We start from the raw sequence: 18,440 nt of genomic DNA on the forward strand, positions 1-18,440 counted from the left end.
AGCGCATAAAAGCGCCCTTGTGTTGTCGGCGCTGCTGCTCCGAAAGAGAATCCGATGAACGTCGCCGTGTTTTCTTCTTCTTCTTTTTTCGTTTATTCTTTTTTCCGCAATGCGCTGGAAGGCTGCAGCACTCGTTCTTTGCAGAGAGCGCTGGCGCTCCGACTGACGGAGTGCGCGTATCGTCTGTCGGAGCGCGCGCACGTGCGCGCGTGCGCCATCGTTCGCGATGGGGGTGCCTGGCTGCCATCGCACCCTTCCTCTTGGGACGACCGCATCTGGGTCGCGCTTCGCCGGCTCGGCCCAGAGTAGCCCGCCGAACTCTCTTCACAAGCTTTCGTGATGAGCTTTAGGGCTTTTATGCCTGCGCGCGTCTGCAGCTCTCGAAAAAAAAAAAAAAAAAAATTGAGTCCGTGCAACCAGCCCGCAAGCGACTTCGCGATAGGCCAATCTCCGCCCGTTCAAAGACCTCTTTGTCTGGGAATTCTGCTGGATGGGCGTGGGTCGACGCATCCTGCCTTGTCTCGCGCGAATGTGCGGTTTCCGAGGGACGCGCGGCTCACTTGCAGCCATTATCCGCCAAAGGCGTGGCGCCGACGTTCTCGGCGTTATTTCTCGACGTCGACGTCTCCGCGATTGCGGGTTTGTCGTTGCACGATCTGGTAAATTGCGGATATCTCCTGGAAGTGCGTGCCCATCGGTTTCCGCGCTCATGTCTATAGGAAACTGTTCGTGTTTACCGATCAAGTTGTAAAGGGGCTCGCAGAAGACGGGACGGCCGCACTAGAATTTATATATAAACAAGAATTGAATTCTGTGCAGCCGTTTCACTCCCGGCACAGTATTGCCGTTCACTGCAATGTGCCATTTTCTCCTGTTTGTTGAACAAGACCACGTAGGCGTGACGCCGTCTATTACGAATTTAGTGTTTAGTAAAACGATTAGACTCTGCAAGCTTTCAGATAGACACAAGTGTGTATCGGAGCTCCATTTCATACAAGCGAGGTTGTTCGCAGTTTTGTACTAGCTGCTCTGCTTCCGGTCGCTGTATTAACAGCGACGGTTCCCTGTGTTGTGTTTACACGCCATCATCGGCAGCTTCTGCACTATAAATAAAATTAAATCCATAAGGATGTTTTCATCTATAATTCACACCCTTACTACACCCATCGAGATGAGTGCTTTGTGTGGAAAAGCACCTTATTGAAGATGGAATTACACATTGCACTTTTGGTAAGATTTTCGTGGATGTAAATGCAAAATTACACCATTAGAGCAGGAGTAAAATCCAGATAAACAGCAAGGTCGTTACCTTCATAAAATAATATACTGCTAATATTGCCTACCTCTCTGCCTTTTCTGTAAATAAACTCTATATTTGTACCACGCATTCTCTGATTCATAATTTACTATGCAAAAGAACTCAACAGCAAGAATTATTTGCAAGCAAATTAGCATTTTGGTGCAGACATTAATTAATCATGATTATCACTGCTATCAATCTCCAGTTTATAATACAGTGATAATAATAGCATTCAATGAACAACACATGAAAAAAGAAAAAGAGCAGGTAGGTGGCAAGCTCCACAGGTTACAGTTTCACGAGGTGCCATGGCACCTGCCCAAATTTATTGTTGTACATTGTGGAGAGCACCAGTTGGATCAGTGAGCTCCTGTGTGCTTTGTCTAGATATGCAGTCAGCTGCAAGCATTGGCAAAATTTATTATGCACACTTTCGTTTGCCAGTGAGCAACATGTAATTTTTAATTCAGCATCATCTGAATACAGAGACTGGAATACATCTTTTTTTTGTCACGGCTGATATCTCTGTTGTTGCATTAACAAAATAGATAAAACACCCTACACCCCTTACAAGGCATAATAACCTGTAAAAATATGCCTGTCACACATTCTTGGAGAACTTAATGGTACTGCATAGGTGTTTTAGCCATAGTTTTACCCTGTGTGAAGAATTGCCAAAATAAAAGCTTGTTAAGTGCATTCTGTGTAGCATTATACCCTTAGGGGTGTAAAGTGTCACAGTGTGTGAACTTGCACTCTAAGAAAAGTTTGCACCCTTTGGGGCTGATTTTGTCCCTAAACAACAATCGCAATCTATTATTGCATGTGTCTTTCCTTTCTTTAGTGTTGTGCACTTGATACTTCCAGGTCATAAGCAGCATGCGCATTATCAGTGTCACATAGCATTCTTGACAGGAAAGTAGCGAGAGTGTAGAGTTTTCCAGGAAGGAAGCTCAAGCGAGACAGATGAGGAAGGAAGCTCAAGCGAGACAGATGACAATTATTGTTTGTGCATAAGATAGGCCCCAAAGGGTGTAAACTTCTTTTAGAGTGTAAAACCACTTCCAAAATGCCCCGCTCTAAATATATCAGCCTGAGATAGAGTGCAGTCTTTTACTTGAATTTGTGGTCTCCTATAGTGTTTTGATCTTATTATGTTGTGACAAAGAACTATGTAAACAGTGTTTGTTAAAAGGCAGTATTACTTAATTTTGGTCTTAAACAATGAATTGCATTGAGCTGCATTTGCCAAATGCTAAAAGCTTCCCATTTCTTCCTTTTTTTTTTTTTGTACCTGCAGGTTGCTGCCAATGTGCTGGTGTTTGTGTGCGGACACCTGGTGGGGGTGTTTGTGCATTCCATCATGGAGCACGCTCAACGGAAGGCTTTTCTGGACACGAGGAACTGCATCAATGCCCGCCTGCACATGGAGGATGAGAATGAGAAACTTGTAAGCTTCAAGCCACCAATAACAGTATAACACATACTTAAGAGTCTCATCTTCACAATTGTGAGTGTGTGTATTCATGCAAGCAAGTGAGCTTTGCTGGTGATGCTCTGCATGCATATGCTAAAGCCGAAGCTAGTTTGCTGCTGATTGAGAAAATTCTGTGGCAATTAGTATAAAAAGGTGCACACAAACTAGTCAACTTATTCACATTCGCTTTGCGACTGAATGTGTTGTTTTGGTGACGAGCCGAAGTTGTGTCTAAAAAGAAAAAGGAAAGAAAGGCGAAGTTATAAACGGTGCAATTGTGACAGAAAATCTATGAAAGCAAGCATGACATATCTCCAGTAAGTTTAGGTGGACTGAGAATTGTGATCTAATATTGAAATGGCAGGCTTGAGAAGTGAGAATTGATGATCAAAGAAATCAAAAGCATAAGACACAATGCAAAATTCTAGTGAAATGAAGATGTAGTGGTTGGTATGTGGGTACCACCACGTTTACTGGCATCATTGGCGCTGCACGCTACCCAAAGTGTTAAAGGGTGCCTTGGCACATAACGTTCTTGTCAGTGCCTTTAGGCATGACTATATATTCAGCTGTTACTATCAGCTTGTAGAGACTTGCACCTGTTCCACTTGCATATTTAAGAGTGTCCCCTCTACCATAGAGGAAGCATACTGAATATGAGTGCACACAGGGTGAGGGCCACAAATTCCACAGCAAGCGCTTTGTTCTTTGGAACCTCATCTGACCTCCTGAAGGCAGTCATAAACTGCATTGACGGTGCAGTGAAACTACTGTAGATAGACACAGCAGTTCAGAATTACTTCATTAAAATGAGAGAATTATTGCATGATTTTCTGTACAAGCACCATTGAGGGAGAATAATATTAAAAGCAATTTTCATTCAGAAACTGTCTGATCAGAGTTTGATCTTGCAGTGTATGCATGCCTTCAGCAACTTAATTAGACTGGCACAAGTGACTGATGGCCTTTGTGTTTTTTCACAGGAACGACTACTACTGAGTGTGTTGCCACAACATGTCGCCATGGAGATGAAAGAAGACATCATAGCTCCTCGAGCTGGCCAGTTTCACAAGATCTACATACAAAAACATGAAAATGTCAGGTGCGTGTTTGATGCTTTTGTTCTTTTCATGCCACCAGTGATCAAAGTTGTGTTCAGAGGAATGAAGGAACAAGCTAGAGAAGCAGTAGGAAATGATAAAAATTTCAGTGCCATAAAGAAAAAAGAAAGGAAGTCAAAGAACAAATTCCTCTTGATTCAATCATGTGTTGAACACATACCTGCCAATGTTCATGATTTTGTCATAAAATGCCAGATTGTTGTATTAACACAAGTATGTTACTATTTCTTTCATTTGCATATAATTTAGAGCAAACCCAATTTCAATAAATGACAAGTATACTCATTGAGTGATTATTTATGGCCCACTTTTTGGACCCATTGATTATACAGACATATCCACGCAGCAACGACATTAACTGATATAACCAATGTATAACGGCAACCATATCTTTGACACTATTACGTGAATATTTCATTAATAAACTTTGTAAATATTTCTGCTTGTCTGTGGCATGGATCATTGCTGCTGCAATTGTATAAAGCGGAGTGACTATTCACAGCATTCCCACAGAACAAAGTCTGTGAATCCTCAATAAAGAGTAAACATACAGAATAATCAAATAATTTTTAGTATTTCTCACCAAATTTTCGTATTCTTTGGCTTCCACTGTCATGTTTTTTTAATTCTAAGGTTGGTAGGTCTGTGCAAGCATATGAATAAGCGTGCACAAGCATAAGGTTTGGGTATATCAGTGGCTAAGTGAAATATTAGAACAGTATTTTCACATGTACAAAGCAATGATGTGCTTCAATGTAACACATGGAAGACATGCTTGTTGACAAGGCTACTTTTCTTCGAGTCCGAATGTGAATACATCTCTTCCGAATTAGTTCCTTGATGTTACAGCATAAGGGTTTTGTCAGCTGAACATCTATGGGTGCCTGATACACAAGCGGCATTTAATCACTAAGGTAACATCATGAGTATCTCATGTGAATTTACCTGTATTGAAACTTTTTGCATTTTCAGTGCATGTACAAAGCATGTCTGATGTTATAGTTAGACAGGCTTATTCTCGAGAATAATTGCTCACATTTAACAGAATGTCTTTAGAGATATGCAGAACACCATGCAGATGTTCTTTGTGTCCATTCGGAAAAGTTTCAGATTGACTGCTGTTTACATATTGTCCATGTAAGAATTTCACATGTTAATTACTTGAGCCCGGAATATTTTCTTGACCTGGAAAGAATACCTGAGGTAGCTTGAATTTTTTTTACTATGTGCAGTTTGTTTTACTCGGTTAGTTTAATTTTTCTCTTACACTTTTCGGCTCACTGGATGTTTACTTGTTGTTTTTGCAGTATCCTGTTCGCCGACATTGTTGGCTTCACAGTGCTGGCCTCTCAGTGTAGCGCCCAGGAGTTAGTTAGGCTCCTGAATGAGCTGTTTGGTCGCTTTGACCAGCTGGCCAATGTGAGTTAGCCTGTCTTGCAGGTGTTCTTGTATTATTGTAAATTTGTGTGTGCCATTAAAAGGACAGGAAATCATCCAGTTTTCCAAGTCTGCTTTTGTTAAAGTGTTTTTTTGCTCTTCATTTTCAGGACAACCACTGTCTGCGCATTAAAATCTTGGGCGACTGCTACTACTGTGTGAGCGGCCTGCCTGAGCCTCGTTCAGACCACGCTCACTGCACTGTTGAGATGGGGCTAGACATGATTGACGCTATAGCGTGAGCATCACTTGATTTCTTTGTTGAAAAATTTAGAAATTTGCACAAGTGATTTTTTTGTGTGCAAAGACATTATGAAACCAGAACCACATACTGTTGCGTGCAAAGGTTATGGACCACCCAACATTTTTCAAACCGCGATTGGGCATCACTTGACAGAGGAGTTACCGTTGATTTTTGTTTAAGGTGTATTCGTATACCTGAAGCACGTCTTCAAGTAGAAACTCTTGCTATAGCTCTTTGTTTTTCAGTATTCAGTTCCAGTCTTCAATTACTTTTTTCAGATTCTGTGTCACTTGAGAGTAATTACATGAAGTTCTAGAGTAACAGTTACCGTAGAAGCAGTTATACTCTTTTGGTTTCTTGAAGAAGAATGAGCAAATGGTATATACTGAGACTACACAAAGATAACATCAAAGTTTAGTTTACCCAGTTTCTGGAGCAATAACTCTCAAAGTGTTTGCACACGCACTTCATTTTTCATGACCTCTGTAACATACCTGAATATTCAAGTTGTGTGGTTTTGCTTAAAATTTAGAATAAACAATACATACACTGTTATGAAATTGCTTTTAAGTTTCACTGACAAAGGTCAGTGTCCTAATTACTGACACCCAATGTTTGTGTGACTCCTCTTGTTTTACTGGATAGCTACAAACTCTGTAATCACAGTATGAAGCTCAGTTTCTCCAACACCCCACAGATCAGGCATTGTACCAGCTTATATTGTGAAAAATTTAGAATGCATACCAGATGAAGCGTAGCTGGACTCCTTTACACGTAATGAAAAGCAGGGGTCAAGCTGTCATAATACCACTGGCAACCACATCCATGCCACGTTCATTCTGTTGGAATGCTTTAAACAGTGAAAAAGAGTAGAGAAGGTAAGAAGAGCACTCTGAATTCTGAAAGAAGTGGAATAGAAGGCTAGGCTTATCTTGCATTGAATGCGGAGAACCACTGAGTGATGGAGGAAAGAATGACCAATGTAGCGTTTACCCAGCTTCTGGTGACACCGTGTGGCTTGCAAGGACATTGCCCAAGAAGTGCTGTACAGCCCTTGCCGTGCCACGCAATTGTGCACAAGACAGTTATGAAAGTGCATCATGGTGAAAAAAAAGGTTGAGTGACATTTGCAGATGTTGAAATGTGTAACTGCTGAAAGTTGCACAAATTTCCACTCCTTAGAGGAGCTTGTTACTCCTGCCTGTGAGCGGTGATAAGTTAATCATAGCCTTGTGCAAACTCTCATCCGTTAGAATTATTTTTCTTTGATACAAGTTGCGCGTTTCTTTTTTAGAACTGTATGCTAAAGCTAATAAGTCACAAGAAGTAGGATTCGAAGGCTTTTGCTGTGTTGCCCGGTGGCTAGTGAAAGCAGCAAAACTCTGCAGGATTGGCTAGACTATGAGACTGGCAAGACTCCATGTCATCAGGGAAACTCTATAAGCTGAAACCTAGTTCACGCAACCTGCAGCTATTTGACACTTTAAAAGTGCTGTACAGTCAAACCTAAATTTAACAAAACCTTTAACAATTTAACAAAATGAAGCACTTTTGATTCCTCAACACATATTCATAGAGCCTGACGCATTGAAAAGCTCAAAGGAACAAAGGTAACTTAACACATCACCGAATACTATAATGAAGTTTTGAGGTGAAATATAGATAATGCGTGGGTATGCCAGGTTTAAGTTCAAGGGATGAATGCCATTGACCTGTTAAGAAGTGTTTTCTGTTCTCATGAAAGAACAGAAGACATGCTCAGCAGATTCATTATGTGCGATAAGTGTGTATGCAGGCAGAAATTACTTTTTTTTTTGCTGTTGAATTAACGTAATGTTATTTGCATGGATGTTTCAAGTGTTTTTGATTCAACAAAGTTCTCAATTTAAGAAAACAGTTCTAAGGCTCCCTCGACTTTGTTAAATAGAGATTTAACTGTATTCATGTTTCTGCCTGCAACAAGAATCGTCAAAGTCCCTTCAACTTTCATGCTTTGCCCATTACAGGTCAGTCGTTGAGGCCACTGAGGTGCAGCTCAACATGAGGGTGGGCATTCACACGGGCCGGGTGCTGTGCGGAGTGCTGGGCCTGCGCAAATGGCAGTACGATGTCTGGTCCAACGACGTAACTTTGGCGAATGCAATGGAGGCTGGTGGCATCCCAGGGTGCGTATTGCGTGGTGCTGAGAAAGAAAGTGGATCACAACATTGTCATGTTTCAAAATACTATTTTTTAACAGCAACAAAGCAGCAATAGACTGAAGCAGTTGCTCTACTCGCAATCACAACCAAAAAAATTTGGAGGATGCTTAAGCTTCCCCTTTAAAAATGGAACGCGATAGCATTCAAAGATCCCCGACTGCTTCCCGGCAGCTGCAGCGTATGTGACCGTAATGTTTACTGGGAAACGCTCATAGTGAACACTACGCACGAAGGCGGGCTTTCTGGTAGAAACACGGCCTCTTGCGTGGGCCACAATGTGGTGGAGGTGAGTATCGTCTGTATGTGTTTCAAGGAAGCGTGTGCGCTGCTACGTGGACTCCGAGATCTTCACACGCCGGCGCGTGTAAATGGCGGACGCCGTCGGCAGTCTACGAATTGTAGAAACACTGGAAAAGGGGTTTGTTTGAGTTTTCGCATAACAGAATTACGTTTTCTCGTATATTCAAATTACAATCCGAGAGTTGTCATGCGTGTAGGTTGTGTGTAAGTCGTACTTTACGATTTTTCTATGTATTTTAGCTTGAGAAATACAATTAGTTCAGTAAGTTCCTTGCCCCACATGGAGGGCCTGGGTATAGGTGGTTCAAAATCTTTTTGCGAAAACAATGTCTGAAGCCGACACTGGATTTTTTGCGACATGAGCCCCTTAACGCTATCGTGGTAATGATGTCAGGACTGCTCAGATTGGCTGTATCTGTGGCATGCATGCTTATGCCTATTGATGGTTGACACCAGCATAATGCAACTATGTTTAAGCATTTTAATCTGACATTGTATACCACCAGATGAAATTTATTGAAGCTGTTGATGCCAGCTGTCTATGTGATGTTGTCGGGCTGCCCACATTCTCTATAACCTGCGAGACGTTTCATATAGTGTTATTGTTGTGCAGCCATGGTATCTTCACATTTCGGTGTACTCTGTTTCATCTTGTGTCTCATAGTGGCAACAGTAAAATAATAAAAAAGCACAGTGGTATATTACTGGCGCCAGATAAAGGCTAGTTGCATTCCACGTTTGAGCATGAAGTATATATGCAGAAACACAAGGCTTTAAGGTAGAAGCATGCATTGTGCTAGTGAATACATCCATTAAAAATATGTGTGATTGCACTATATGCACCAAGTGCTTCTTCAACCATATGCACAATATGCACCAGGTGCTTCTCCTATGCAGTGAAACACTACTTTATTTCAATAAAGCTTTCTGGTCTTTTTCATCTATTATATTCGTAAATTGCGAAGATCATCAATACAGTTCTGATGCAGTCATTGTGCATATCTGTGAGGATATCACAAGAACTGCCTCATTATGTATAACTGCATTGGTTGTTTTTAGACATGTTCACCCTAACTTGTTGCATGAAATTTTGTAAGTGCGCAATTTTCCCAAACAGTCATTTGCAAATTGTGACTGAATGTGCTAAATAATTATACTGGCCAGATTATTCTGTGCTTCTATTTGATGTTCTTTGATGTACTTTGATGGTCATTAGTGTTCTTTGTCTTCTCTCTGTCTATTTGATGTGAGCACTGTATGTGAATGTTGTGTGGCAATGCCTGCCACAATTTTTTTTTTTCGTGGTTCTTATTGTTTTTAGCCTTGCATGTAGAGGCTGCATTCGACATAGGTGCTGCGTGCATTAACTAAGAGTACATTACAGGTGGCAATATTGCATTGCTGTCTGAATATGAGGACTGCTTGTTTGCTTCACGGTTGGCTAGTCGAGGTTTTGTGGCTCGTGGCACAGGAGACAGGTTTGATCGTGTCATTCCAAGTCGGCATTCTTTTAGTTGAAATAAAGATTGCCTATTGCGGAGCTGGGCTTTTCAGATCACACAGGCATGTGCCATAAGATGAAATGATTTCATTGTCCTAATGACTCGTAGTGACAAGTCTTAATATAACAAGCCGTACTGATCCGTCTCCTTGCCAGGCGTGTACACGTGACAGAGGCAACGGTAGAGTGTCTGCACGGCGAGTACCAGTTGGAACCAGGCAGAGGGCAGGAGCGCAACAGCTACTTGCGTGAACACAATGTCAACACATTCTTCATTCGACCACCTGCACACAGGAGAAAGGTAGGCGCAATTTCTGCAATGCTTCTCTCATGACATGATATATCATAGCACTGCCAGATATTTCATCACAGCATCTGCCCAGAGCTGGACATGTCTGATCTTGTGCTTGAGCCCTGCAAGGACCTTGTTGATTGGTTTTCTTTGGCTTTTTTGATTAATTTTTCACATTCCAGTATTAACTACCATTTCATATATTGTTGTGGAATTCTTATTTCCTAATCTTGTTGGTTTTGTGTTCATTTGAATTGTCAATTTATCCATGAGTAATGAATTGCTCTATATCTTGTAATAAGAGAGCCCCAAAAGCTTATTGTCTCTTATGCCTAAATGAAAGCAATAGACTGTATCAAAATCGGATATCAGTTGTTTAATAGTTGATGTAATTGTGGCAGCCTCAGGCTGTACTACAGATCATGAATGCAAATGAGTCGCTCTCTCCTGTCTTTCAGTATTGCAGAAGTGTTATCACATAGTGTGTGGGGATGGGAATGGGGCAAGGGCGCTATACTGAGCTGCTAAGGTTTGAAGGAAGTGAAAAAGAACCAGTAGGTTGTTGTTTCTCTGGACGCACATATCACGTGTGTCTGACCTTTCCAGCCGCATTCACATCCCTCCAACATATTAAAGGATAGTGGGCCTCCCTTCCTGTTTAGGCATCACATTATGTAGCAAGTTCTCTCAAGGTTGCGCCAGGTTATAATTGTTATAGTAATCCCTTTTCCTTTGTTCGTTCTTCTCACCTGCACTATTTTTATGCTTCCCCTGTTGTTTCTCATTCATTATTGATCATTGGTTATTTTCCATGCTGTTAGCGTACATAATTTGTGGTTATTGTCTAATACTTATGTAGTAACAAGGCTGGCATACATATTTATCACTGGGAAGCTATGTAATTCTCATTGATAATTTAGTAAATTCTACTTTGATTGATACAGCAACAATGAAAATAGGCCTAAAAGAGCCCTCCTCATTAGAAATGTACTATTAACAAACTGTGCATGTTTCTAACATGCAGTAGTGTGACAAACAATGACGGTTCTTTCATAGCCCAGAGTTCTTGATCTTTTAAGGGCATATAAAACACTTGTACCTTTCTTTTTTCTACATGTGTATGTTTCAGGTGGCAGATCATCAATCTTATAGATATCGTTTTAGAAAGCTTTTGGCAGCCTTCTTGTCTTGGGATACATTTGCTTTACTCTTGGAAGCTGTAGATGTAGCCTTAAAAAATATTTTGCGCTTTCCATTTGCTTGTATGTTTGCTTGCATGTAAGGTCCTCTACTCCCACCCCCCTTATTTCCGTGATGCAACACCTTGCTTTATTTACAATTGTCTTTTCCCTAAAAGCAGACGATGCTGTTTAACCAGCTGCACGTCCGACGCATGGCTGGTCGCAAGCTGTCTTTCAAGAATGTCTCCAATGTCGTAGTACAGCTGTTGCACTCTATCAAGTACAGCATTGATGTGCCCTTCGCCAACATGGCCATGCCTGGCCCCAGTGGTACAGCTGAGAAGCAGCCAAGCAAAAAGGTGAGCTGCACCACTAATCTGCTTTCCACTGGTTAAAAAATGAGGCCCTTGTTAATATTGTGCACGTGCAAGTAAACATCCTGCTATTAACAGCGCAAAATGTAGACAAGAGACGAGACAAGAAGACACCACAGCACTTGTGGTGTCTTCTTGTCTCGTCTCTTGTGTACATTTTGCGCTGTTAATAGCAGGATGGAAAACCAACAAGCCCAAGCTGCTATTCTAGCAAGTAAAAATGCAGTGCCAGCAGCTTAATATGCACAAGCTAGTAAATACATGAATGTACAAGTTTCTTTGTGTTTCTCTCTCTCTCTGTATCTTTTTTCTTATTGGCATTGCATTGAACAGGCGTCTTTGCTGCGCTCGGTGCCGACACTGTTCACATGAGTATTTGAACTACTTCACTGAACATAAAGACGTGTTATACAACCCTCAGTTGCAAGTGAGGGCTGTAATGAGGGCTTCAAACCAATAACAATGTGAAATAAGTTAGTAAGTCATACTGGCAGCCGTTTGCTGTCCGTGATGTGTAGCTATCGTAAGTTGCGCAAGGATTTCCCTAAGTAACTTTAGCACAGCTGACTTCCATTAACACACCCTCAGAGCACATTCAGATATGAAAACCTAAGCTAACCTAAGCTAATCATCTAAGAATGCATAATTGGTATACTTGGGATATCTTAATCATCAAAAGGAAAGTGAAGTCTATTGAACTATAATTCTTCCAATCACTGTGTCAACATGCGCTCACTAGTCATGAAATGTAGTGCAGAGTTCTTTAAAGCACAAGACATTTCTTATGAAGCAGCCTTTCACCAAAGTGATTTTCGTTTCAATTTTTCAGTCAGGTTGAATGTTTAACATGACGTCAGAATGCTTTGCACAGCTGTTGAGATCAGGTGGCAGCACACATTCTTTGTTTGTCCTATAACTGTGAAGAGCAGCGATGGACCAATGGCGGGTGGTGGCATTTCAATCTAGTAACATTTTGTACTTGAACAAGCTGACATCAGATTCCAGCAATTGTCAGCACTTTGAATGATGCAAATGAAGAGAAGGTTCTTAAATATAGTATTTTTAAATATATTTTGATATCATTGATAGCTTTTTTTATAGGTTTTAATATACACTGCTTTGCATGCGTAGCAGCCTAATGTAAGTTGCGAGGAACATGTAATGCTCTTGCTTAACAGTATGAAGAAGTCTCAGTGTAGAAATAGACATATATGTAGTTGATCTGAGCCTTCCATAAAGCATTATTGCCTGACTACTTATCCATTGGTCAACCATGACTGCATTTGTTATATCATATGGTATAATTTTGCTCCACTCTTAATTAGTCTTTGGAAAAGCAAGTCTTTGTCAAATTTGCAAGATGTGTAAGCTGATTTTTATTCTATCCTTTCCAGTTCAAGATGACCGACAAACTGCACAAACCACTAAAGAAAAGGTACTCTTCTCGTCATTTTTAAAAAAATGCTTCTTCTTAAAAATCATCAGTGTATGAACTTGCCAGAATATGCAGCCTGCTTTCTTCTCACAACCTCTGCAGCTGCAGAAACTTTAGAGAACAGTACGATAGATTTGCCAGTGTTCATTTAGTCAAAATAGTACATAACTTTCTCCTGTTTTTTTCATTCTGTAAACTATTGTGATGGCTTAATTTTCATCACTTCTTTGTTTATCCCCTCCCCTCTTGCTAACCATATGATAAAAAGTCCCATCAATAGTTCACTGGACCCCTTTCTTGCAACAAAATTTAGTGACCACAAAATGTTTCTAATGTTTAGGCATGGAATGAAAATATAAAGGATCAATCTTTTGATCATCAGGAGTTGTTCACAATGGTGGAGACAACAATTTTCAACAGATAATAATGTAGGCAATGTACATGACCACTTTGCTTTACATCTTGTAAAAAAAATGCTGTTTTCTTTCAGTACATAAATATGCACCAAGTGCCCTAACTTGACATTCTGTAGATTTATACAGTATTTATAGGGTGGTGAGGAAAGCACATGTTGAATGCTGAGACTGGCACTACTTTACATTTTTTGGCAGGCATTCTGTGGTATACCATCAACCAAGCAATCGCATAAATAAGTACCTGGCACAGGCCATCGAGGCCCGCAGTGTGGACCGAGAGAAATCCAATCATGTCAACATGGTCACCCTCTGGTTCAAGGACAAGACCAAGGAGGAACAGGTAGGCTTGGTGGTATTGCACTTCAATTCTGAACACTGCGTGTTCCTTCTAATTGCTAGCACAACCAGTCAACTCTCATAAGAAGAAACTGCAACTCTCATGTTGCAGTTTCTTGACCTCACTTTTCGTTAAACAAAGTAACTTGTCTGCATGAATGCAACTCACGTTACATTTTAGGTATATTTGCAGCCATGTGCTCTGAATAGTGAGATTATTTTCCTCCTCTAATTTCTCATGGTGTGCTCCACTATCGGGCCATTGAGCATTGTGGGAAAGCCAGCCTTTTGGTGGCAAGATGTGTGGTAATGAAGCGGAACGAAAATCGAGAACACAACTCAGAGCAATAAGAGGGAATTAAGTGATAGCACAGGCCTTACTAAAGCTGCAACAAAGTTGATCTGGGACATTCATATCAAAGTCAAATAGCCCAATCTACTCGTATTACAGTGATGCGGATACATATGGCCTCACTGCACAAATGTTGCTGCCCCGGAACACATGCATCTGGCCCTTTGGTGCAACACATCAGGCTCCTGTTATGTTTCAGCATAGTGATGGCCACTCTAATTGCCCACTAAATTACCTGACCACATTTCACCAGTGAGGTAGTGTATTGCTCATTGCGCTTAATAAAGCCCACAGATATGACAGCATTATACATCACTTGTGTCATAAGCAGAATGTTACTTTCTCTTATTCTTCGAACTGTCAAAAGTCGTCCCTCACTTTGTCATACTACATCCTTGCAAGTACAATATTGAGTATTCCATTATTAAGCGTTAGTATTTAGCCTGTCTAACTGAAGGCTAGTAGGAATACTTCTGGGTCAAAGGAGCAAGTCTGGTATCATTGACAATGGACATCCAAAACCTTGCTGCCTGAAAACATGGCTGGCAACTTGAGATGTGGACACATTGCTAATATTTCAGGATTTTCATTTGAGTGTCCTCCCTCTTGTTTTCCTTCTAATTGCAGGTTACTGCTAAAACAAATTCATAGTGAAATAACATACTTTTAATTCACAATCAATCAATCAATCAATTTATTTCAGTATCAAAGGCACTTGGTGGGTACAGACAAAAAGCCATCTATCAGGCTTGGCGTGGTCTGCACCCCCAGTACTGGCATACAGCACGCCAACAGAAATAAACCGAACAGAGTACAGAAGTCAGGTGTATTTTTTGTAGTCTTAAATCAGCTGTTATTGTCATAAATACTAGAAAACAAAAGCATAACAAACCATTGTGTAAAAAGAAATAATAATAATAAAATAAAAAAAGAAACACACTTGAGCACACAACAGGTTCACATGAGTACATGAATACTGCATGAGATTACACACTGTGTTGCGAAAGGAAAAACACTGAAAAATAGAACGTCATAGCAAAGCAAATAAGACAATTAGGTGTGGCATTGTGTTATATTTGGAACTCTGTATCTTGACAAGGCAGCAAACTACACCTTGTATGAAAATGTGCAGCTAAATATGTGCCTTTAAAGTGAAAGATATCAACACATACCAACCGTTAGTGTAATGGGCAAGATATTATAGTAAGGCGAGTGAAATCGGGCTTACCACTCTGGTAAGTTATGTGAGACAGATTAATCGGTGCTCTCTCCACATCAGACAACTTCCATGCCTGAACTGTTCTTAAATTTTAGCGCATATGCTGCCTAACATGGTAACTTGTGACATCTTTTGTCTCTTAGCACAGTTTCCTGATTAACATGTAAAGTCTGTGCAACTAAGGAAATCCTGCATGATTCTGTAAACGCTTTCACATTCGATGCCCACTCCGATCTCATTGCACATTGTGGTCAGTTGTCAGTGCCTTTAATTGTTGCTTTCTTTTGTGTTTCCCCTCCTTGCACAATATTTGAAATGTCACGCGACCCATGTTCTGCTGTACTACTATCAGCTAATTGCGATGTAGTTTCAGGCAGTTAAGTGTAACGACCTTGTGTTTGCAGTCGCCGTCTTGCTCTTGTGATGCTAGTGCAGCAGTTCTGGCTCCTGCTATCCTGCTTAACACAATTAAATATTTCTTTTCCGCCTTTTTTATCATGTAGTACCACCGTGAGAAGGATCACGGCTTTGGCAACAGCCTCGCTTGCATCCTAGGAGTACTTCTCTTGCTGAGTGGAGTAGAGGCCACTGTGCTACCAAGGTGGGAGCATTTTCAAAGCTGTCTTGGATTAACAGAAGTCATTGCTGGGCTATATAATTGATTAACTTGCAGGGAAGACGTAATAGCATTGAATAATATGGTCGCATAGAAAGAAGAACTCAAGGGTGAGTGCTACTCACAACAAGTTTGTCCATCGCTTGAGTCCAAGAATGTGTACACATGTAAGCACATATGCTCAGGCTGCAGGTGCACCACGGTAAAGAATCTCACTAATGAAACGGGGATTCGCTACTGAAAATCAAAACACGCCTATCGCTAATGGACAGCCATTCCCCTCTTTTTCGTACAGTCAACTTCCATTAATTTGACCCTGACAGGACCGACAAAGGTGATTTAATTGTCCAATGTGTCGAATTAAACAAGATGTGGAAAAACGCCAAAGCACACCACCAATTTATTTTATTTTGCAGTATTTTCGCAATTATAACATGCCCCTAAATCACATGTGCGCCCACTTTCTATGTGCCCAAAGAAAAAAATATAACGTAGAAGAGACATTAAAGCTCCCAAACAAAGTAAAAATTTATCGTGCAGCTGATTTCTAAGCAATAAAAATGAGCTAGGGTCTAATATCCCATTGAACCACTGATATCCTATCAACATCTAGTTATGATCCATTTGTTCATGCCTCAATATAACATCTAAGGATGTCCTACTAACATGTAATTTGCAAATATCAAGTAGTCTATGCTTTACAGATGTTCATTCTACTTTAGAATTACTCTTTATGGACATAACATACTGATGTCATAGAGCTGTGTGCGCTACGTCAACCGGGTGGCTGCATTTTAGGTTTTCTTGAAGATTGATTTAAGATGCTGTATTGGTTGGGGGGTGTGATTAAAGTTTTGCAGTTAAAGTTTTATGCGACATAATCATTGAAAATGCTAATTCCCCTAGATTTATTGCGCATTAAATGTCATTCACATTAAATGTGGTATCTGAATATTGAAGAAGTAAAAGGTGAAACCATAAGCTGAGGTAAGACAATGAAAGCACCTCGAAAATCTTCAGAGAATTTTTGTGCCGAAATGTGCTAGCCTGGCTATGGCTATAGCATGTTGCACTGCTGATCACATGATGTCTTGACATATTTTGTAACAATGCGACAAAAAACTTTTTTGGAGCGCACATGATGTTGCTCTTCCCCATAGGCCTTTTTTTCCCAGTTTCCATATGACAGAATCAGGTTTTCTCATTTGTTCAAATATAGTTGGAAACTGTCATGTCTGTATCTCATGTTTGTTTATCTACTCTGCCTATTTTCTCACACAATTTAATTTTATTACTTTAGTTAATTTAATATGCTCAATGTGCCATGCGGGAAACCTAGGAGAATGAGTAGGCGATTCCTTGCTGCGGGCATGTGCACTAATGTGCGCACGCGATGCGGCTGATCTTGCTGAGTGGACGTTCTGCCACATAGTGTTTGCTGCGAACATTATAGTACTGAACTTGTTTTTGATAGTACGAATGCTGTGGCACATGCAAGTATGGCTTGCTAGTGTGTCCTGAAAAATATGCAATAAATGTTCTATAGACCTCTGCATGCCTTACGTGAACATCTCTTAGAGTTCACGTATGTCCAGCTGCAATATCCTTACAACGTTATAGAAATGTGATCTGGATGGGACTTCAATCCATTATATGTATTTTTAATGTTGTTTGGATAAATCTAGATATCTATGGGATGTATGCAATGTCTAAAGCATCATGTTCTATGGACATCTATGGAACATAAATAGTTATCTGGGAAGTGTTGCACAGTGATGGCAGGTTTCTTAGCTAGCTTCGCCGCAATACATCTGTGTTGCAAGTTAAAACATACAAATGCCGCAAAGGCGATTTTGCTATCACGTCCGATTGCACAGTGTAGGCCATTTTCAGCCCAATTTCCTATAAAAAAAAGAAGGCACTTACGAGCTACGATTATTGCTTGAAAATCTTCCGAGGGCAGGACGACAATTTTTTCTTTAGTTGTGTTCAACACATTCAGTGTCCCCTAAGCTCTGCCGAAACAAACGCTGCCACTAAAGGGGTCACTATAGGGCTCATGTGCATGTATGCTGACTGTTCAAGTTTGAATTATCCAGCAAAGGCCAATTTTAGGATTGAAATTACGAAAGTTTGGGCCCATAGAAATGCATGGGCACCAGCCGGGACCTTCAGCCAGGATCAAACAAGTTGAAAAATTAACCAGACTCAACTTAGTAGAACTCTACTGCATATAGAAGCCTTCCAATAAGTGCTTACCCTTGTGCTCTTCCCTCTATGTGATTGTCTTGGTTTGCACAATTATGTCTTCCCTTCACTTGGATTATTTCTGTGAAGGCAGTCATGTGGCTGTTTAATTCTGCTGATTTTGCCGAGTAATGAGTCATACATCAAGCTGTCACACGCCAACTAGAGCCAACCATAAGGCATAGCATCCTTTTATGAGTTTGTATTATCACTTGTAAAAAGTCGCATGTTTCACATGTTTCACAGCTGAAACTGGAAATGGTTTCGAAAAAGTTATTATGACTTCTTTACTTCATTATCACTGTCGCATAGGTCACCTGCTGGAATTTGTTCTGGTGGTAAGTTATTGCCTCAATGCCACTCTTGCATTCCCTGGGCTCATGGTTACTAA

At 40.6% G+C, this 18,440-nt stretch overlaps 1 protein-coding gene across 2 annotated transcripts in view; it reads left to right on the forward strand.

The window, feature by feature from the left end:
* Window positions 1-18,440, forward strand: part of LOC126542272 (adenylate cyclase type 1-like) — a 255,888-nt gene that overhangs the window by 197,936 nt on the left and 39,512 nt on the right. Inside the window, exons 3-12 of one of the 2 annotated variants that reach the window (XM_050189267.3) lie at window positions 2,601-2,750; window positions 3,761-3,879; window positions 5,206-5,317; window positions 5,446-5,573; window positions 7,586-7,744; window positions 9,738-9,882; window positions 11,231-11,413; window positions 12,823-12,863; window positions 13,475-13,619; window positions 15,690-15,787. In XM_050189267.3, the coding sequence (XP_050045224.1) occupies window positions 2,601-2,750; window positions 3,761-3,879; window positions 5,206-5,317; window positions 5,446-5,573; window positions 7,586-7,744; window positions 9,738-9,882; window positions 11,231-11,413; window positions 12,823-12,863; window positions 13,475-13,619; window positions 15,690-15,787 (1,280 nt within the window). The remainder of the gene's footprint in view (window positions 1-2,600; window positions 2,751-3,760; window positions 3,880-5,205; window positions 5,318-5,445; window positions 5,574-7,585; window positions 7,745-9,737; window positions 9,883-11,230; window positions 11,414-12,822; window positions 12,864-13,474; window positions 13,620-15,689; window positions 15,788-18,440) is intronic. The other variant, XM_050189268.3, reaches the window with a different exon arrangement.

This window comes from Dermacentor andersoni, chromosome 2 (assembly GCF_023375885.2).
Source record: "Dermacentor andersoni chromosome 2, qqDerAnde1_hic_scaffold, whole genome shotgun sequence".
Taxonomy (NCBI): domain Eukaryota; kingdom Metazoa; phylum Arthropoda; class Arachnida; order Ixodida; family Ixodidae; genus Dermacentor; species Dermacentor andersoni.